This window comes from Zalophus californianus, chromosome 13 (genome assembly GCF_009762305.2).
Source record: "Zalophus californianus isolate mZalCal1 chromosome 13, mZalCal1.pri.v2, whole genome shotgun sequence".
Taxonomy (NCBI): Eukaryota; Metazoa; Chordata; class Mammalia; order Carnivora; family Otariidae; genus Zalophus; species Zalophus californianus.
The window spans coordinates 68,561,015-68,584,196 of record NC_045607.1 but is presented as its reverse complement, the minus strand read 5'-3'; the positions used below and the strand labels follow the sequence as shown (position 1 = coordinate 68,584,196).

Here is a 23,182-nt window from a genome sequence, read left to right as displayed (position 1 = left end):
TACATTAACAAAGGAAAGAACAAGAACCATATGATCCTCTCAATAGATGCAGAAAAAGCATTTGACAAAGTACAGCATCCTTTCTTCATCAAAACTCTTCAGAGTATAGGGATAGAGGGTATATACCTCAATATCATAAAAGCCATCTATGAAAAACCTACAGCAAATATCATTCTCAATGGGGAAAAGCTGAGAGCTTTCCCCCAAGGTCAGGAACGTGGCAGGGATGTCCACTTTCACCACTGCTATTCAACATAGTATTAGAAGTCCTAGCCACAGCAATCAGACAACAAAAAGAAATCAAAGGCATCCAAATTGGCAAAGAGGAAGTCAAACTCTCAGTCTTTGCAGATGATATGATACCGTATGTGGAAAACCCAAAAGACTCCACTGCAAAACTGCTAGAACTCATACAGGAATTCAGTAAAGTGGCAGGATATAAAATCAATACACAGAAATCAGTGGCATTCCTATACACCAACAACAAGACAGAAGAGAGACAAATTAAGGAGTTGATCCCATTTACAATTGCACCCAAAACCATAAGATACCTAGGAATAAATCTAACCAAAGAGGCAAAGGATCTGTACTCAGAAAACTATAAAATACTCATGAAAGAAATTGAAGAAGACACAAAGAAATGGAAAAACGTTCCATGCTCATGGATTGGAAGAACAAACATTGTGAAGATGTCAATGCTACCTAGAGCAATCTACACATTCAATGCAATCCCCATCAAAATACCATCCACTTTTTTCAAAGAAATGGAACAAATAATCCCCAAATTTGTATGGAACCAAAGAGACCCCGAATAGCCAGAGGAATGTTGAAAAAGAAAAGCAAAGCTGGCGGCATCACAATTCCAGACTTCCAGCTCTATTACCAAGCTGTCATCATCAAGACAGTATGGTACTGGCACAAAAACAGACACATAGATCAATGGAACAGAATAGAGAGCCCACTAATGGACCCTCAACTCTATGGTCAACTCATCTTTGACAAAGCAGGAAAGAATGTCCAATGGAAAAAAGACAGTCTCTTCAACAAATGGTGTTGAGAAAATTGGACGGCCACATGCAGAAGAATGAAACTGGACCATTTCCTTACACCACACGCAAAAACAGACTCCAAATGGTTGAAAGACCTAAACGTGAGACAGGAGTCCATCCAAATCCTAAAGGAGAACACAGGGAGCAACCTCTTCGACCTCAGCCACAGCAACTTCTTCCTAGAAACATCACCAAAGGCAAGGGAAGCAAGGGCAAAAATGAACTATTGGGACCTCATCAAGATAAAAAGCTTTTGCACAGCAAAAGAAACAGTCCACAAAACCAAAAGACAACCAACAGAATGGGAGAAAATATTTGCAAATGACATATCAGATAAAGGGCTAGTATCCAAAATCTATAAAGAACTTATGAAACTCAACACCCAAAGAACAAATAATCCAATCAAGACGTGGCCGAAGACATGAACAGACATTTTTCCAAAGAAGACATCCAAATGGCCAACAGACACATGAAAAAGTGCTCAACATCGCTCGGCATCAGGGAAATCCAAATCAAAACCTCAATGAGATACCACCTCACACCAGTCAGAATGGCTAAAATTAACAAGTCAGGAAACGACAGATGTTTGCAGGGATGCGGAGAAAGGGGAACCCTCCTACACTTTTGGTGGGAATGCAAGTTGGTGCAACCACTCTGGAAAACAGTATGGAGGTTCCTCAAACAGTTGAAAATAGAGGTACCATACGATCCAGCAATTGCACTACTGGGTATTTACCACAAAGATACAAATGTAGGGATCTGAAGGGGTACGTGCACCCCGATGTTTATAGCAGCATTATCCACAATAGCCAAACTGTGGAAAGAGCCAAGATGTCCATCGACAGATGAACGGATAAAGAAGATGTGGTATATATACACAATGGAATATTATGCAGCCATCAAAAGGAATGAGATCTTGCCATTTGCAATGACGTGGATGGAACTGGAGGGTGTTATGCTGAGTGAAATAAGTCAATCAGAGAAAGACATGTATCATATGACCTCACTGATATGAGGAATTCTTAATCTCAGGAAACAAACTGAGGGTTGCTGGAGTGGGGGTGGGGTGGGAGAGATGGGGTGGCTGGGTGATAGACATTGGGGAGGGTATGTACTATGGTGAGTGCTGTGAATTGTGCAGGACTGTTGAATCACAGATCTGTACCTCTGAACCAAATAATGCAATATATGTTAAGAAAAAAAAAAAAGAAGAAGATAGCAGGAGGGGAAGAATGAAGGGGGGTAAATAGGAGGGGGAGACGAACCATGAGAAACGATGGACTCTGAGAAATGGACTGGGGGTTCTAGAGGGGCGTGGGTGGGGGGATGGGTTAGCCTGGTGATGGGTATTAAGGAGGGCACATTCTGCGTGGAGCACTGGGTATTATGCACAAACAATGAATCATGGAACACTACATCAAAAACTAATGATGTAATATATGGTGATTAGCATAAGAATAAAAAATTTTTTTAAAGGAAGAAGCATCATTAGAGGGAAAGAGGATGCTTCCTCTTAATCTGAAAAGTTTTGTTCATCCCGAAGATACAACATTTCTAAATTGCCTGCCTTGAATAACAGCCTTATAGATGAAGCAAAAAATTAATAGAACTGAAAATAAAAGCAAAGCCCCCTTGAATCACAGTGGCAGATGTTAATACACACTTCCTCTCAGTAACTGACAAACAAAAATCAGTAGATCTACTCAACACTTGAATGACATGACTAACAAATTTGACATAATTGATATAAATAAAAATCTATGTCCAATTATAGAGGGATATAAATTCTTTTCAAGTATGCACAAAGCATTTACCAAAATTAACTATATGCTGGCCCTTAAAGCACATTTCATAGCACAGAAGTCACACAAAATATGTTCTCTGACCACAGTGGAATTAAGCTAGAAATCAATAACAAAGGATAATGGTACATATCAATATATTTAGCAACTAAGAAATATACTTCTAGTTATTTAAACATAATACACTTTTAAATAATCTTAAAGAATTCAAAGATGATATCACATTGGAAACTGGAAACTATTTTCTTTTTCTAAAAATTTTTTTAAAGATTTTATTTATTTATTTGACAGAGAGAGAGAGCACAAGTAGACAGAGAGGTAGGCAGAGGGAGAGGGAGAAGCCGGCTCTCACTGAGCAGGGAGCCCGACGTGGGGCTCCATCCCAGGACCCTGGGATCATGACCTGAGCTGAAGGCAGCTGCTTAACTGACTGAGCCACCCAGGAGCCCCTCTTTTTCTAAATTCTTAAGATGAACGTTAAATAATTGATTTTTGCTTTTCTTCTTTTCTAACATATGCATTTAGGTATATAATTTTCCCTGTAAGCTCATCTTTGAGTTGCATTCCACAGTTCTTTTGGATACGAAGTAATGAATCTTGCTCTATTTCCTTATCACGTACGAAAATAAATCCAGGTGGATTGTAGATCTAAATATGAAATATAAAACAATAAAGCTTTGACAACATAAGTAGAGAGCTTCACGATCTTGGGAGAAGTAAAGAATTCTTAAACAGAATCCTCAAAGCTTTAGCCACAAAGGAAGGGACTGATAAACTAGACTCCATTAGAATTAGGAATTTGTTTGTCAAAAGACACTACTAAGAAAATTAAAAGGCAATGTAGGGAATTGGAGAAGGTATCTGAAATACATGTACAAAAGAACTCATATCAGAAGGAAGATTTCTGACAAATCAGTTAGAAAAAAGGGCAACACAATAACAAAAAGCTGACCAGTAAGCACATGAAAAGGGGCTCACCTCGCAAGTAAGCAGGAATATTCTAATAAAAATACAATGAGATATCACTACACCTACCAGAATGACTAAAACTTAAAGGGACACAAGACAGTCTTAGAAAGCAGTGAGACTCCATATACTCTGCTGGTAGAACTGTAAATTGGTACCACCAACTCTGGAAAAATGTTTTGCATTATCTGCTAAAGTTGATTATCTTCAAACTCTGTAATCTAGCAATTCCACCCAAGAGAAGTGTGTGCATGTGTATCAAAATAACTTCATAGCAAGAGTGCTGTGCAGGTTAATTCCAGCAGGCCTAGAATTAGCCCGAGCTCTTTTGCTAAATGTCCCACATCACAACCTACTGTGGCATGAAACCTACTGATTTATATTGTGGCTTTGTAACCATAGGTCTAAGAAGTTTGGGGGTGGTTTGTACCACCTTATCAACACCTCTGCAATTCCTCCCTCTTGTGCTCTCTGGCTCTCTCTATCTCTCTGTCAAATAAATAAAGAAAGAAATCTGAAAAAATAAAATACAATCTTTAAAATACTGCAGCAGACAACGCAGACCCAATAACAAAAGGAATAGATGAACTAAGCATTGGGAAAATCTCCCTTTCTTTAAGAATTTTTTTATTTGAGAGAGAGAGACAGTTTTATTTATTTAAAGATTTATTTATTTGAAAGCATGTGAGACAGAGCGAGCATGAGCAGGGGGCAGGGGCAGAGGGAGAGGGAGAAGTATACTCCCTGCTAAGCAGGCAGCCAGATGTGGGGGCTCCATCCCGGGACCCTGGGATCATGACCTGGGTTGAAGACAGATGCTTAACCAACTGAGCCACCCAGGAGCACCACATTGGGAAAATCTTAATAAATGTTGAAGCTAGGTGATGAGTATGTGTACATTTATTACACAATTTTATTTATTTTTATGACTGTTTAAATATTTTCATAGTAAAAATGGGAAGAAAGATGTCAGGACTAGATGGTTTTATAGCTGAGTGCTAGCTAGATTTTAAAGAATAAATATTTCCAATATTTCAATAGCTATGGCTTCACACATAAGATGAGCCCCCTCCAATTCATTGTATGAAGGTCAGACAACTTTTTAAAACTTTTTTTAAAAAACTATAACATGCATGAAGAAAAGTTTATAGTTGTGAGTACATAGCTGGGGGTATTTTTGCATGCTCAACACACTTGGGCACACAGATGAAAAAACAGAATATTATGAGCACCCTAGAAATCCCCTTCATGCCCATTTCTAGACAGTATCTCCTGCTGAAGATATCCAGTATGCTGAAGGCAAAATCTGATTTTAAAAAATAGTGCCTAGATAGGAAACTACAGGATAAAAACTTAAATTGAGGCAAATTTTCTTTTTAAAAATTTTTTAATCTTATTTTATTTTATTTTATTTTAAGCTTTTATTTATTTATTTGGGAGAGAGAGAGAGAAAGAGAGCAACAGAGAGCATAAACAAGAGGAGAGGGAGAAGCAGACCCCCTGAGCAGGGAGCCTGATACAGGTCTCGATCCCAGGCCCCTGGGATCATGAGCTGAGCTGAAGGCAGATGCTCAACCAACTGAGCCACCCAGGCGCCTCTCTTTTAAACATTTTTTAAAAAGATTTTATTTTTAAATATCTCTACATCCACTGTGGGGTTTGAACTTACAACCCCCAAGTCAAGGGTTGCTTGCTCCTCTGAATAAACCAGCCAGGCGCCCCAAATGGAAGCATGTTTTCTAAATAAAATATCAGGAACTCGATTCCAGAATTATATTTTAGTATCTACACAACCACACAGATATATTATTGATCATTTATTTGTTCACCATTATTTCTTGCACTCCTCCCAGTTCTTGCTAGAGTACATACTTTGCTAGTGGTTTTTTCAGTAAGAGATTGTGGGTGGTAAAGAGTTTCGGCTTTTACATTTTTCTAAAATGTATTTATTTTAACCCTGCTCTTTGAAGAGCATCTGGCTGGCTGGTGAATTTCAGGCTGCCAGGTGTTTCCCTTCAGCATTCTGAGTATGTGACACCATTGCCGTCTGACGTGTGTTGTTAACGGAAGCTCCGCTGTTGATCTGTCACTTGTGCGTGTGCAATGCATCATCTTCTCTTATTTTCCCTTCTTGCTTACTGTGGTGCAGTTATGCTATGGTGTTTCTGGGTAGAGAGTTATTTTTATTTTCTTGCCAATCATTCAGTGAGGTTTTCCATTCAAGTTTTCATTCATACCATTTCCGGAAAATTATCAGTCATTTCATTTTCCAACATCGCCATTCACCCTATTTTCTTCTGCATCTTCCACTGGCTAGACTTCTAAACTTCTCATTCTACCCTCCACGATCCTTCTTTCAGAATTTGCTCCTTTGGTCTTATTGCACCATGATCTAGAAACTTCTCTCTCAGTGCTCTTTTAAGTCATTAATTCTTTCTCTTAAGATACATCCAGTATACCATTGCGATAATTTATTGAGGGTTATTATGATTATTGTTTTACTTTCAATAATTAAATGTTTCACTTTCAAGATTTCCAATTTGTTTTTTTCCCAAATCTTCCTGTTCTTGTTTTGTAAATGCTACTTCCTTCCTCATGTCTTTAAGCAGTTAATGTATTACTTTTAAGTTCTCAGATTGATCTCTAAATCCTCAGGGATTAATTCTTTGATTTGTTGAATTTACCAACTTTTTTTAAATGATAATACACTTCTTCATGTGTGTAGAACATTTTAAAGAGCTATTCTTGCTTGGTAGTTGTTCTTCATAGGTGCCCTTACTTTTCACATGATCTAGATTTACCTCAGCCCTGGTCCAGATGGGCTTCACTGGTCCAAACCTGGTCTTATATAAGCAGATCAATCTGAATCTTGTTCTCTATATTAATGGTTTAATTTTGGACTTTACATGAATATCGTATAGACTCTGTTCCTATGTTCCATCTGCTTATTTACTTTTCACATATAAGTTCAATGTTCTCAAAAACAAAATCCATATCCAAAATAGTTTAGTAAACTACATATTTTATTTAAGAAGAAGCTGCATTTTTTTTTTTTTTTTGGATAATCAATTTAAGGGCAAATGACTAAAGACCTACGAACTGTGGGGGTGTAAATGACACCAGGCATCGGCTGGTTCACCACAAATCTCTTCTCACTGTCGTAATTTATGTCTATGAATGAATCTAAAGTACTGTGCTTCCACGATGCAAGCCCCTTGTAGTATCTCCATTCCAGATCCCTTAGATCCATGAATTGTTTTTCTGCAAAGAATCATATTTTCAAAGAATTACATGAAGGTGTTATTTAACCTTCAGTTATTCAGAGATGCTTCATGGACAGAATGAACCTTTGATGAACTTGAGTTTCCTTCTCCCTTCTGGTAGAAAGCTGTTTGTAGAGCTTTATAAATGAAGCGGGCACCTATGGTGTTCATCTGATCTAAAGCCCTCCTCCAAATGGGAAACTGGGTGGGCCTGGCTAACTGGGCTGGAGTGTACACTGCAGGGCCATAGCAGGTGGAGGGGCGCTCAGTTCAGTGCCTGGATACTAATAATGGACAAATGGAGAGATCTACAGAGCACCAAGATCAAGAGGGAGGAGAAAAGGATTGTAATGAGGGCTTAAAACAAGGACAAAGATTAGTCAGAAGTACATAGATTGCTAGTGTCATTTCTTCCAAGATGCTGGTGTAAGCCCTGGGTATAAAGGGCAGTGGCTAGCTACTCTTTCAGGACCTACCAACTTCAGGTGTCACTAGTAATTACAATCCCTTCAAGAAGCCAATGAACCATGGAAAGTCAGGCCAAGATACACTGCATATTCTCCTATTCAGCATTTTCCTTTCCCTTCCTTTCAGTTTCCTTAATGACCACCTAAAATGTAAACCACCACCACCCCCCAAAAAGAACAAAAAAAAAAGAGCAAGGCCTGAGGCAGAGACTTGAGTATAAAACCAGAGGCCAGAGTCAAGGAGATGAGTATGAGGAGTACAAGGAGAACAATGGGTACAGCAAACAAGCAGGAAGGCTGGTTTAATTCTCTCTGATCATTCTCCCTGTATGGTGATATTTGAGCAGGTCAGCTATGGTCCAGATATGGCCCCTATGCCAATCAGGCCTCCATCTCTGTCCTGGAAGAGCCTGAGTTTCGGTATATATTCTGTACATGTCTGAAATAGGAGACTGAGACCAGGGACTGTTCCTTGAGTTCATACCTTCCCTAGTGGAACAGATAGTGGAGCAAGCTACTGGTGTTGAACATTGGTAGTCAACAGTGTCTCCCTAAGGGCAATTACCAAGTGTCAGGGAGTTTGACAAGATCTTGGCAGACTTGGCATTGGAAGATCTGGTTATAGAAGGAAGGAAAGGGATATTTGACAAGAGAAGGCCACAGAGTTGATGATTTTGATTACTACCAGAGCTTTATGTTGTGATCTATGGTAGATACTATAGGTTGGCTCACTGCACACCCATTGCAATCCTCTTCTGCCTTCCTCTACTAAAGAGGGTAAAAAGCTAAGATCTCTATTCACCACCCAGCAGTAAGGGGTGGCTATTGGACACAATTCTGACCAATGAGACGTAGGGAGAAGTCACTGGAGGAGGAGTGTTCTGAGAAAGTTTTGCTTCCCTATTAAAAGAGGACAGAAGTAACCAATGTGGCCCTTCGTCTTAGCCCTTTTTCCTGCCTCGAATGTGGCCATAGTACCTGGAGGTGAAGGAGACATCCTTTGGCCGTGAAGACAAAAGCCATACACAAAAAGTTGGTGGAGCCCGGGTCCTTGACAATATCAAAAAGCGTTGCTCCAACACTTGTCTGCCTACTTCCAGACTTCTAAGTATATAAGAAAAATAATCTTTATTTGGTTTCTCTGTCATTTTTGGTCAAACACATGGTCCCACAGAATTTAGCCTGAGCAAGAGGAGCTGGTATGATAGAAGAACAAAATGGCAACACCCATTCTCTTTTCTTTCCCCAGTGGTTGGTGCTAATAAGGATATGTTCTATAATATTCTTTGATATACCAAGAGTCCTAAAGTTCTTCTGGGCTGAGAATACTTTAGGGACTGGCTGGCTGATAAAATGATAGTAATACTGGGCAATATAGGAGAATAAAAGATGAATTGCTGCAATACCAATTAAACCTAAGAAATTACTGGATATTCTTCATATGGATGCCTACCTGGCTTCACGCATATTCCTTGAATAGACAGGATATGTACTTGAAATTCTACCTACAGGATCTGAGGAAATGAAGTCATGAAGACAGAGAAGAAACTCCAACGGAGTCTGGAAGGCCACAAGAGAGACCTCTAGAAGTTAGGTAGCCAGGAGGCAAGCCATGCGTTGGGAAGAAAGGACAATTTGGCTCCTGTGGATGGCAAAACCATAAACATCCTATCAAACATCCAAAGCCCTCAGTACTTTTTCAATAGTCTCTTTGGCAGTACTAATTGATTCCTAATACTTTCCATGCGTTTTCCTCTCTGGCCCCAGACTTTACCTTATGCACTTCTGTGGATTATCTAGGTCATTCTTATAACTGCCCTGATTTCTACTTCTGCCTGGGTTCCAGTACACACAAAGTATAACTCTATCAAAGGGATTTGAAACCTGCATTAGACTGTCAAGACATCAGTGTGGGGAGTTACAGCAAAGACTGTTCCAGCATCTTGGACCAAATGTGAGCCAGTAATCAATCTATGCCTTTGAATTTGTTCCTCTGTCTCTCTCACTACTTTTAGTATAAAAATGGTACTGTCAAAATATTTGCTGTGCAAATGGTTTTATCTTGAGTCAAGAACCTACTTCAGGAAGGTTTAAATATTTTATGTCATTGACTTAATCTATTTTTTTACAGCTACATAGAATGACAAATTATTACCTCCCTCAAATTAAGGAAAATGAAGACCTTATAAGACACCCCCTTCTCATTGAAACTCACCATGATATATTTTACATATTTGTAACTTTCTCTGAATAGTCTGTTTTTTAAGGAACATCTTCCTATTAAAGTGTGAGAAATGAAGGGAGGAGTTTCCTTTTGTTGTTTGTAGAGATGTATCAGTAAAGAAAGAGTAAAGGTTCCTGAAAAAATATCTAAAAATACCCTTCTCAACTGCACTAAAGCAAAGATACTTAAGAAAAATAAGCCATTATTCAGTAAATATTTAGCTAAGTTCATAATAGTTACGGGTGACTTAGAGTCCAAGTTTAACTAGCTAATTTTATAAAGGTGACTTTAAGTACCACATCCATAATACTCCTTTGCAAGACTGGACCTGAGACTGGACCCTGGAATGTTCGAGTCTCTGTTCTCTACCTCACATTGGCACTGTAGGCAGCAAGCACATCAGCCATGAGTCCCAGGACTGCAAGATTCCCATGGGTCACCATTTGACTATTTCGGCTCTCATAACCTAAATAAACTTTGCAGTAAGATTTCCATGAATTTCCCCCTACAGAGCCTCGTCTGTTTAGATTACCTGGATCAACTAAGAAGTACTTAGCAATTTTGTCTTCAAAGATAAAATTTTCTGGCCTGATCCTGGAAATGCCGAGCATGTGTAATATGTTGGCACTCTGAGTCTTCTCGTCTATGGGGACAGGGACGGGTGACAAAGATTTGGAGTGATCGATGAGAATCTCATAGGGAAAAGTGTGTGCAGGAGGAGGAATCCCACATTGAAAGAGCCTCTGCTGGGATCTGGTGAGTCTCTCCACCGGAGAGAGTGAGCTGGTCAACAAGCTTCGGTACAGCAGTTCGGTCATAGAGTCTGGTTTCTCTTCTTTTCTCACCACCTTGCACACGAAAACAGGCTGGAGGTGTTCTCCCCTCATATCATCAGTTCCACTGGTGAATGACATGGCATTCAGGTTTTGACTAAGCATTTTCTGAGCTTCACCAGGTGAAATACTGTGAGTTTTTAGGAGATTTGATTTCTTGCTGTCCTTATTAAAATCCTCAACAAAAGCATACAATTCTGGCAGCTGTGGAGGGGAAGAGGTGGGAAGTCATGAGATTGGATGAAAATGTAATTGGTAGACCCAAAAACCCTAAGAACAAAAAGGATACCAAGTAACCATGAAAACAGAAGTATCTGTCTTCGGAAGATATCTCTGCCTAACTAACCCGACTTAAGGGTGGCAGTGTCAAATCTCACAGTCATTCCCAGAAAGGGGTATTATTTAGACTCACCACTTAAACCATGAAATGGGCCCGTCAGACTTGGACCCTGAAGTCTGTAAGATCTTTCCAATATAAAGTATGATGAGCTGTCATGGAGAGAGAGCTGTGGAGGGTTGCAACCTTTGTTTTGAGTAAGGCTACATTTTTTTTTAAGGAAGAAAGAGAGCCAGATAATGCAGATATCAAAGCTTCATCCTGGTGTCCAAAGGGTTCAGAATGTTCGGGAATGCAGTGCAAAGGAAGCTCTAATAGTCCTCATTCGCTGGAATATTTTACCAAAGCAAGTAGATACATTTGCGGAGTGTTTAGGAATAGTTGCTGGCAGAGAAGACAACAGATTTCCTCAGAGTACCTTCCTTATCTAAAATCCTATACTGAAGGAATAAAATCTCACTTTCTAGAGCATCTTCCTTACTAACTCCATTATACTTAAGGAACTAGTTGGAAGGCCAGGAAGGCCAAAGTGAGAGCGCAAATTTAGGTCATTGGCCCCAGTGCAGTTTTCCTTCAATCCTAGGCTGTTCTGTGCGAGAGCAACAAATACAAAGTGGGCTAAGGTGGGTGAATGGCTTTTTAACAACTGCCATTATCGTGAAAACAACTTAGCTCTCGCACTTTCCTGCCTGAGGAAGTGCTGCATTTCACTGTGACAAAAGAGCATAAGTCAGTGAAGTGGAATGTTCCTATTCCCTGGGGCCCCCCAAGTATGCCACCAGGTTTTCGGTAGCTCAAATTTTCACCATTTTTGAAATGTCAAGTTTCCCCTGTGGAGTATTACAGAATTGTAAGCACCTACCGAACATCCGAGAGACTCTGCCGCCGCCCTGTCTTCATCTGGATTGGTGTCACTACTGAGAAACATTATGAGGGGATTTTATTCTCTAATTCCTGAGAAAGCAATAGAAGAGAAGATGGAATGAAAGATCAACAATCCAGCAAAGTACAAGGCGGGAGGGTTGGGGATGGGTAATACTTTTTATGTCCCCAAAACTTTGTACGTGGGACACTTTTAAAATTTTATACCATTTTAAATTTTCTTTTGTTTTCTTCTTACCCTAGGTCTATCAAATTACTCACATGCCAACCAAATATTTTCTCTGAAACACCTCAAATTCGTATATGACATACATGCTCAGGTATTTAATACTAATTCAAAGAATCCTATATGGGTTGTTTAATATTTTTGTCTTACATATTTTTTTGTCTTACATATTTTGATCCACTTCCAGTTTATCTAAAGAAAAACTCCCTTATTCCTTACCCAGGAAAAGTGCTTTTTATTCAGGAGGAAAAAGCTAATAAAACAATAGCAACAATTAACCTTTTGAAATGATTTGCTTTGGGTCAGATATGCCAGTATGCATTTTACAGATGGAATTGTGTTTAATCCCTTTGTGAGGAGTTAGAGATGTCCACAGAATCTTTACAATTGCTCTCATCAGTAAGTGGCAGCTCAGGATGCTCCCACGTTTTTAAAAAAGACTTTATTTATTCAGAGAGTGAGCGAGCAAGTGGGGGGAGGGGCAGAGGGACAGGAAGACAGAATCTCAAGCAGACCCCACACTGAGTGGGGACCCTGAGGTGGGGCTCGATCCCACCACCCCAAGACCATGACCTGAGCCAAAATCAAGAGTCAGGTGCTCAACCGAGCCACCCAGGCACCCCTGTCTGCTCCCACATGTGACCCTGGGTTGGCTTTATGCTTGTCTTTGACAGACAGCATGAGGTATAAGTGACATTGTGTGAGTGCCAGAGCCTAGGCCGTAAGCTTTGCAGCTTCACTTCACGCTCTTGGAATCCAAGCCCCCATGCAAAGAGGTCCAGCTACCCTTCTAGGAACCCCATGGGGAGCTGAGAGCCAGCACCGACCACTAGACATGTATGTGAGGCCATCTTGAATCACCCAGCCCCATTCACGCCTCCAAATGGCTACAGCTGCCTGAGCAACTCCAGATAAGCCCAAATGGAGAACAACAGCCACCCAGCTATGCCAGCCAACAGCAAAATTATGGCAAATAATGAATTATAGATGTTTCAAGACACTAAGGTTTGAGTGGACTGTTAGTTACATAGCAATAAATAGCAGACAAACCTCACAATACTTCACATTCTTGGTTTAATTTATTCCAGTGAATCCTCTGTTGGAGATAAGGGAGTGTATGAGGGAAAATATCTTCCTGGGTACTACTGCGTCCAGACTGGTAACTGCAATAATTGGGATGAGTATCAGAGATGAGCCAACAATACTCTTGGTGTTTGGGATGAAGTAAGAATAATTAGGTTCTTCCACTTTTCCAAGCAAAACAGAAAAGCCCAGAATGAATACATTTATATATGAATATGTTTATATTCATTCTGGGTTTTTCTATGTTGCTTGAGAAGAAGGAAAAAGTAATATATATTTGAATATATATTCATTCTGGGATATCTATTATCTAACTGTCAACCTATTACTTGGATATACATATATCCAAATATATTACAGTCACTGGTGAGTACACTATATCAATATACGTGACCAAAAAAAGGCACAATATAATGCAGCATGATGACCCCCTTTCCTACATTTGCACAGTGGCTTCATAGATACACCTATTGCTGATCAGTTAAAATAAGACTTGATTGTGCTTTCCTTTTTTTTGACTGTACTTTCCTTTTGTTAGTTCCTGTAAAGGAAAATATTTCTCTAACTTGCTTCATTTAAAACCTCATTGTCGGGTGCCTGGGTGGCTCAGTTGGTTAAGCGACTGCCTTCGGCTCAGGTCATGATCCTGGAGTCCAGGGATCGAGTCCCGCATCAGGCTCCCTGCTCAGCAGGGAGTCTGCTTCTCCCTCTGACCTTCCTTCCTCTCATGATCTCTCTCTACCATTCTCTCTCTCAATAAATAAATAAATAAATAAATAAAAAATCTTTATAAAAAAAAAAAACCTCATTGTCTCCTGGGCAGCCATTACCTCTGTCTTCCAGTAATGCCACCCACCATGAGAGGGTGGTCTTTCCCATGACCAATGGACAATACATTTTTTTCCTTTTTCCTCCCCCCAAAGAGAGTTTGACTTAACCCCCAACTACACACACATGTTGAACTTTAATCAGAATTACTGATGCAGATAAATGATTTCCAACTTCAGTGGCCAAACCTGCAAACCTTAAACATATATTCAAAGCAATATCTGACAAATCTGTACACATTTCATTACGATAAGATTGACAACAGGGAGTGGGACACAAGGAAGGTTAGATTCCTGGTGATTCTCTTTGCAGAATTACTATGGAGGACACCTCTCTTTTGTTGAAGAGTCAGGGTCAGGATTCAGAATGCTATAATAGATCACCAGCCAAAGATGCTTTTATCCACTCTAATGCTGACTTCACTAACATACTTTGCACTTAATGCCCTTGGCTGGAGCCAAGACAATGATTAAACCTAGATTAGCCCCTTAATCCAACTTCTCATGGAGAGTATTCCTGGAGAGGTCATGAAAATATAACCAATGGGCCTGTTACAGATTCATGCATCTTGAAGGAGCCTCTGCAGGGGCTCTTCAGTACTTCTATTCATGTTTTATTATTCCTAGAAATTCCCACAATAAATTCTAGTTTTCCTAAGAAGAGCCAGGGCATCTCACAGGAACTCCCTTGGGTGGCATCCTCTTCTCCAGTTGTATTCACATGCAATTCTTCATCCTGCCCTCTGATCCAGAAGGAAAGGTTCCCGGCTTATCTAATGGTAGCATTCTCTCTCTTACCCAGGGGGTATATTCTATTCTCCTCTTAACTCTTGGGCAAAATTTCCCTGGCACTGGGAAAACAACTTTCTCCTCTTCGCTTCTCCACCATTCCCTTACCCTCAATCTCTTACCCTCCCCCATGGCTTCTTCCTTTCTTTACAAACATGTAAAATCCTTTTCATTTGGGAGAAAAATAAAACTTCTCTTTTCTTCTATTATACCACTAACTCTCCAATTTTATCTCTCTTTTACTTCTGCACTTGCTATTTTTATATACTCATGATCGAATCTCTAGTATAATGACATTAGCTTCCACTCTCCTTGATGAACCAAATTTAATTTTTTTTTAAGTAATCTCTACACCCAACATGGGGCTCAAACTCACAACCCTGAGATCAAGAGTCACAAGCTCTTCCTACTGAGCCAGCCAGACACCCCCAAAATTGAATTCTTGAAGTATTGACTTCTTAATCATCAATTCTAAAGTAATTTTTAGTCCTCATTTTTATCCATTTCAACTCTTTTATTCATTTATTTTTTTTTTTAAGTAGGCTCTATGACCAGCACAGAGCTCCATGTGGGGCCTCAATCTCATGACCCTCAATCTCATGAGATCAAGAGTCGGATGCTGAACCGACTGAACCACCCAGAATGAAGCTGGACCCCTACCTCAATCCATAAAATGAAATTAACATAAAATGGATTATAGACCTGAATGTAAGAGGTAAAACTATAAAATTCCCATAAGAACATGGGAGTAAATTTTCATGATCTTGAGTTAGGCAATGGCTTCTTGGATAGAACACCAAATGCACAAGCGAAAGAATACAATAGATAAATTGGAACTTCATCAATTAAAATTTCTGTGCTTCCAAAGACACCCTAAAGAAAGTGAAAAGACAAGTCACATAATGGGAGAAAATGTTTGTAAATCATATATCTGACAAGTGACTTGTGTCCAGAATGTACAAAGAACATTTACAACTCAATAATACAAAGACAAATAACTTGATTTAAAAATGGACAAGAGATTTGAATAGAGATGTCTGCAAAGAAGATATACACATGACTGATAAACACGTGCAGAGATACTCAACATCATGAACCATCAGGAAAATGCAAATTTAAGCCACAATAAGATATCTTTCACTCCCACTAGGATGACTATAACAAAGACAGATAATAACAAGTGTTAGCAAGGATTTAGAGAAATTGGAACCATCACACATTGGTGGGAATAAAATATGGTGTGGTCATTTTGAAAAACAGTTTGGCAGTTCCTCAAAATGTTAAACACAGAGCAGCCACATGACCCAGCAGTTTTACTCCTAGATATGTACCCAAGAGAAATAAAAACGCAATCCACACAAAAATTTATATATGAATATTCACAGCAGTATGATTCATAATAGCCAAACAGTGGAAACAACCCAAATGCCCATCACCTAATGAAAGGATAAACAAAATGTGGTACTTCCATACAATAGAATACTATTCATTGATAACAAGGAATGAAGTTCTGATACATGCTACAACAGGATAAACCTTGAAAAATTAGGCTAAGTGAGAGAAGCAATTCACAAAAGGTCACATATTGTATGATTGCATCTATATGGAATGTATAAAATAGGAAAATCCATAGAGACAAGAAGTAGATTAACAGAAACTAGCCTAAGGCTGAGGGCATGCAGGAATGGGGAGTGACTGCTAATCAATATGGGGTTTCTTTGTGGGGGGTGATAAAAATTCTAAAATTGATTGTGTGATGGTTGCACAACTCTCTGAATATACTTAAAATTATTGAACTGTGACTGGAAGAATTTAATGGTATGTGAATTGTCAATAAAACTATTAAAAATGATCTGGAAGGAAAATGATAGCTATGAAAGATAGACTAAGGAGATGCAACATATTTAACTGGTTACCCCAAAAGGAAAAACCCCAAATCATGGAATAGAAAAATATTTAAAAATAAAATTCTAGAAAATTTTCCTGGAATTAAGGATTTAAATCTACATATTAAAATATCAGAATGGCTAGCACTAAAACATTCTAGTAAAGTAATTGAGTTTCAGGAAAAAAAGAAATGAAGTCTCAGTTTATCTATAGCAACAGTCAGACAAAAAGACAAAAAAGCAAAACAAAGTTTGAGTCAAGGATTTTTCTATTTATCCAAGCTATGTTTGAAAGAATAAAAGCTCAAGAAAAATTTTGATCTTGCAAGAACTCAGGAAATATTGTTCCCATGAGTCCTTCTTGAGAGAACTACCAGTCGATGGACTTCAGGCAGCCAAGAGATGAATGGATTTCAGAAGTAAAGAATCTTCCAGCAGTAGGGCAAGGTTGCTTGTAAGGGAAAATTACAAATGCATATACTCTCTGAACCTAGGATTCCCACTTCTAAATACTATATATTCTGACATTTGAAAAACGTATTTTCATAGGTGACAATGAAACATAACTGAGGTTATTCACTGCAACATTGTTTATAACAGCAACAGACTGAAAACAACTTGAGGGTCCTAAGAGAATGAGGGCTCCAAACAAACTCAATGCCCATCCACAGTATAAAGAATAAGTTGTGTTTTTTTATACACTAGAATAATCTTCAGCAAAAGATTCTATACTTTATGTTACAATGCATGTAACACTCAAATATAAGCAAACTTAATCTATAAGGTTAGGAGCCAAGATAGTTTTTACCTTGGGAGGGGTCAGTGCTGGAACATGAGAATTCCATAGCTCTGGTCATATTTTGTTTACTTGATCTGACTGCTACTTGTGTTTAACTTATAGAAATCCACTCAGCTTTATCTCTATAATCCATGCACATTTTCATATGTATGTTAGACATCGGGGCACCTGGCTGGCTCAGTCAGATCATATGACTCTGGATCTCAGGGTCGTATGTTCAAGTCCCACTTTGGGCAGAGATTACTTAAATAAAAAAAAACTTTTTTTGAAAAAAATATCAACAGAAACTTTATCTAAGACGGAGGAAAACAGTTTCCAGGGAAAAGGGAAGAAAGTCAGAAAAATCCATTCACAGTGTTTTTAGGCAACCAGTGGGTCTGGATGTAACTGTCACTGTTACTGAAGGATTAATGAAAATGGAAAGGATCCAGTATGATAAATAGAAAGTAGGAAAAAACACATTGGAGGAGAAGTATAAAATAAGCAAAATCTAGGTTAAGGATGTTCTATGACCAAACATGAGGAACCATAGTTGATAATCATTGACTGTGTAACTGTTTCATTGAAATTTATGATATTTTTCTACTTTTCTTCAATTTTTAAATTACATTTTTATCTCCACATTTTTTTTGCAATTCTACTTTTGTTTGCAATTTGTCATAAATAATTACTTAAATGCTTAGTTTATGGAAGAATTATTCAAGGAAACAAGGCAATTTTATAATCAAAATTCTCCATGCTCTCAGTAATGTATAGAATTGTTGAATAACTATATTGTATGTTATATTCTATGTTAACTACACTGGAATTAAAATAAAAAGCTTAATAAAAAAATTTAAAAAAAATTCTCCATGCTCTGAAAGAAAATAAAACGTGGGTTCTGTGAAAAAGAAGGGATAAGACAATAAAATATATTAGGAAAAAAAAGAATGAAGGCATTAAGACTATAAGAAGATGATAATTATAAAAAATAGTAAAGAACCAACATACATATACTTGGTCCTACTAAAGAAGAAAACAGAACAAAATATTAAAAGGTATAATTTTTTAACCTTGCTAAATGAAAGGCCCATATTAGTTCATCGTCACTGAAAAAGTAATAAGAATGATAGAGATGGAGCCACATATTGTCAAGGAAAATAATAATCACAGACACATTTACAATGTGCCAGACACAGCTCTGAGTTCTTTTATATATTAACTAACTTGATATTCATAAAAATGAGTATATGCTATTATCAGCCCCACCTTACAAACTGGGGACTGAGATATAGATAGGTAAAGAATACAGTTAAGACTCCAAAATGGCAAAGATAAAAACATTAAAATTATTTCATATTGATGAGCCTTTGGGAAAAAAGGCAAACTTACAGGACATTTGGGAGAATACAGCCTTCTTGGCAATCTGGCAATATCTATTAACATTCAAAAAAAATTTTTTATGACTCTACAGTTGCATTTCTTGAAATTTTTCCTGCAGAAATTGTTGGCCAACTGTATAAATTATGAACCAAGTTCTTCATGCAGCATTGTTTATATTAACAAGAAATAAGGAGAATTAAGATAACTTGCAGAAGAAAATCTGAGGTAAGGCAGACAGATGCAGAGAAAGTCCTCGTGCCAGTCCATTTCCTGGTGCCCGTCACTCCTGAAACTGGCACCATGGTGTACCTTCTGCATTGTAGTTATGTTTCCCAAAAATTTCCCTTTGCTTATGATCATTTATATTTGGGTTTCTGTCCTCCCCAGCCCAATTCTGATAAATACATTTGATGTATAAATAGTTTTTTAAATCATTAAGAAAAAGATGAACAACTCATTAGAAAAAAATAATGGAAAAATAGTCAAAGGGTTTGAAGAGGAAATTCTCACAATTAAGCATGAACAAAGTCAGTAAACATAAGGATATGCTCAATTCACAGGAAATTACATGCAAAAACAGGTAAAATGAGATTTTAACATTTTCAGGTTGGTAAATGTCAATATAGTGATAATGTCCATTTATTGGGAGGGTGGAGAGAAACTGGCACTCTCATTCAATGTTAGAGGAAGTGAAAATTAGTCCAAACTTTAGAGAAAGATCTGTCAATATGCACTAGAATATGTGGGCTCTTAGAACTAATAGTGCTATTTCTAGGGATATGTGCTAAAGAATAACCAGAAAATTGGGCAAAGGATATTCATTTTCAATTACTCATAATATTAAAAAGCTGAAATAGGTAATTAAATCAGTAAGAGATTAACTTTTAAAAAATCGTTTAAACTACGATGCCATGTAACCATTAAAAAGGAAAAGGTAATTTAAAAAATATTTTTCTTGGAGGGGACGATGGTGATGGAGTAGGAGGCCCTAGGTTTGCCTTGTCCCACAAATACAGCTAGATAACTATCAAATCATCCTAAATACCCCAGAAATCGATCATAAGACTGGCAGAACAAACTCCACACCCAAATGTGGAGAAGAGGCCACATCGAAGAAGGTAGGAAATGCAGAGACACTTGGCTTGGGAGAAAAATGGATAGTGGCTGCTGTGGTGGGGAGAGAGCTGCAGTCATGAAGAAGTGCAAGAGATAGACCAGCACACAGGAGATCTCAGAGGAGAGCTAAACGAATTCCCACAGCAATTGGCTTGGAAAGCAAGAGGGCCTGACTTTTATGAGTTCCTATAACCAGCGAGGCTTAAAGCCTGGAGTTTCGAAGGTCAATGAGCTTGGCTCTGGGAGAGCTCAAAGGGCATTAGGGCTGCTCTTGGAGAGAAGGTAGAGCAAATAGTCCATGGACACACAGCATGGAAACAGCAATCTGAAAAGCACCTGGGGCACACAGTGGGGAGGTTAGTTGCTCATCTCAGAGCTGTCCCAGAGAGACAGCATTCCCAGAGAGACCCCTCTTGGGAACAAAGGAACTAGCCAGCACCATTTCCCTCCCCCACCCCTCAGCATAAACACAGATCCACCTGCAGGAACCAACAATGTACCAACACTCACTACCTAACTTGCTTACACCAAGCCCTGCCCATCTTGCACTGGAAATGCCCCACCCCCCAGTAATACTTGCCTCAATCCCAGCACAGCTGGCCCCCTCTCCCAGAAGACTGCCCCAAACCCTTGCCAGTACCATGTGTCCTGACCCGAGAGCTTTGTGAGGCCTTGGCTCCAGTGGTGGTGGCAACAGGTCTCATTTTGCAAGCAGGCCAGAGCTTACCTAGTTAAAATATGCCACATTCAGGCCAGGGACCAAACACTACCCACGACAGGCAAAAAAAGCCGCTGCCAGTGACTGGCACAAAGGATAAAGTGGCCAGAATACAAAAGCAGAGTGTACACAGCACAGACTGGAGACACTCCCTGAAGCACCAGGCCCTGGGGGAAGAACGGACACGATACAGGAGGCACTACAGGACCTCTTCTTCAGAAGGCCATTACCCTCAAGAACAGGAGAAGTAACTAACTTTCCAAACACAGAAACAGGCACAGACACTTAGACAAAATGAGAAGACAGAGAAATTTGTCCCAAATGAACGAACAGAACAAGGCCATGGATAGAGATGTAAGCAGAACAGATATAAGTAACCTGCCTAATGGAGAATTTAAAGCAATTATCATAAGGATACTCACTGGACTTGAGAAAAGAGTGGAGGACATCAGTGAGACTGTTAACACAGAGATAAGGAATAACATAGCAGAGATAAAGGACTCAATAAACAAATTAAGAAACAGGCTTAATAGAATGAACAGCAGGCTGAAAGAAGCAGAGGAAAGAATTAATGACCTAGAAGACAGAGTAATGAAGACTAAACAAGCTGAACAAAATGGACTAAATGCTCCAATCAAAAGATATAGGGTGACAGAATGGATAAAAAAATAAGACCCATCTATATGCTGCCTACAAGAGACTCATTTTAGACCTCAAGACACCTGCGGATTGAAAGTGAGGGGATGGAGAAACATTTATCATGCAAATGGATGTCAAAAGAAAGCTGGAGTAGCAATACTTATATCAGACAAACTAGACTTTAGAACAAAGATTGTAAAAAGAGACAAAGAATGACACTATATAATAATAAAGGGGACACTCCAAGAAGATATAACAATTGTAAATATTTATACACCCAAATTGGGAGCACCCAAATACCTAAAACATTAATAACAAACAAAAGGAACTAATCCACAATAATACAATAATAGCAGGGGCCCTTAACACCCCCTTTATATCAATCAATGGACAGATCATCCAAACAGAAAATCCACAAAGAAACAGTGGCCTTGAATGACACACTGGTCCAGATGGACTTAACAGATATATTCAGGACATTCCATCCTAAAACAGCAGAATACACATTCTTTTCAAGTGCACATGGAGCATTTTCCAGAATAGATCACATATTAGGCCACAAAACAAGCCTCAACAAATTCAAAAAGACTGAAGTTATACCATGCATCTTTTCCGACCACAACGCTACAAAAACTAGACGTCATCCACAAGAAAAAATCTGGGAAGACCACAAATACAAGCTACTAAACAATGAATGGTGAACCAGGAAATAAAACAAGAAATAAAAAAGTACATGGAAGCAAATGATAATGAAAACACAATGGCTCAAAACTTCTGGGATACAACAAAAGTGGTTCTAAGAGAGAAGTATATAGAAATACAGGCTTATCTCAAGAATTAAGAAAAATCTCAAGAAACCACAACCTAACCTTATACCTAAAGGAGCTAGAAAAGAATAAACAAAACCTAAAACCAGCAGAAGGAAGAAAATAATAAGAAAATTAGAGGAGAAATAAATGAAATAGAAACAAAAAAAACCCAATAGAACAGACCAATGAAACCAGGAGCTGGTTCTTTGAAAAAAAAAATCAATAAAATTGATAAAACTCTAGCCAGACTTATCAAGAAAAAAAGAGAAAGGACAACCCCTCCCCCCCAAAAAGAGAAAGGACCCAAATAAATAAAATTACAAATGAGAAAAAAATAACACACACCACAGAAATACAAACAATTATAACAGGATATTATGAAAAACTATAGGGCGCCTGGGTGGCTCAGTCATTAAGCATCTGCCTTTGGCTCAGGTCATGATCCAAGGGTCCTGGGATCGAGCCCCACATCAGGCTCCCTGCTCAGCAGGAAGCCTGCTTCTCCCTCTTCCACTCCCCCTGCTTGTGTTCCCTCTCTGGTTGTGTCTTTCTCTGTCAAATAAATAAAATAAAATCATTAAAAAAAAAGAATATTATGAAAAACTATATGCCAACAAAATGGACAACCTGGAAGAAATGGATAAATTCCTAGAAACATACAACTTACCAAAACTGAAATAGAAGGAAATAGGGGAAACTTGAACAGACTGGTAACCAGCAATGGAATTGAATGAGAAACCAAAAAACTCCCAGCAAACAAAAGTCAAGAACCAGATGGCTTCACAGGCTAATTTTACCAAACATTTAAAGAAGAGTTAATACCTATTCTTCTCAAACTATAAAAAAAAAAAGAAAAGGAAGGAAAACTTCTAAATTCACTCTATGAGTACAGCATTACCCTGATACCAAACCAGGTAAAAACACCACAAAGAGAATTACAGGCCAATATCTTTGATGAACATATATGCAAAAATCCTCAACAAAATACTAGCAAACTGAATCCAACAGTACATTGAAAAAAATCATTCACCACGATCAAGTGGGATTTATTCCTGGGTTGCAAAGGTGGTTCAATATTCACAAATCAATCTATGAGATACATCAC

At 38.6% G+C, this 23,182-nt stretch overlaps 1 protein-coding gene across 5 annotated transcripts in view; it reads right to left on the bottom strand.

The window, feature by feature from the left end:
• Positions 1–5,580: 5,580 nt before the first annotated feature.
• Positions 5,581–23,182, bottom strand: part of C13H9orf153 (chromosome 13 C9orf153 homolog) — a 37,884-nt gene continuing 20,282 nt past the window's right edge. For 4 of the 5 annotated variants that reach the window (XM_027614985.2, XM_027614983.2, XM_027614984.2 and 1 more), the window contains 3 exons: positions 11,804–11,895; positions 10,304–10,808; positions 5,581–7,078 (listed from right to left, as the gene is read on the bottom strand). In XM_027614985.2, the coding sequence (XP_027470786.2) occupies positions 6,888–7,078; positions 10,304–10,808; positions 11,804–11,869 (762 nt within the window). In that variant the 5' untranslated portion in view covers positions 11,870–11,895 and the 3' untranslated portion in view covers positions 5,581–6,887. Of the gene's footprint in view, positions 7,079–10,303; positions 10,809–11,803; positions 11,896–13,099; positions 13,213–23,182 lie in introns of all 5 variants that reach the window. The other variant, XM_027614986.2, reaches the window with a different exon arrangement.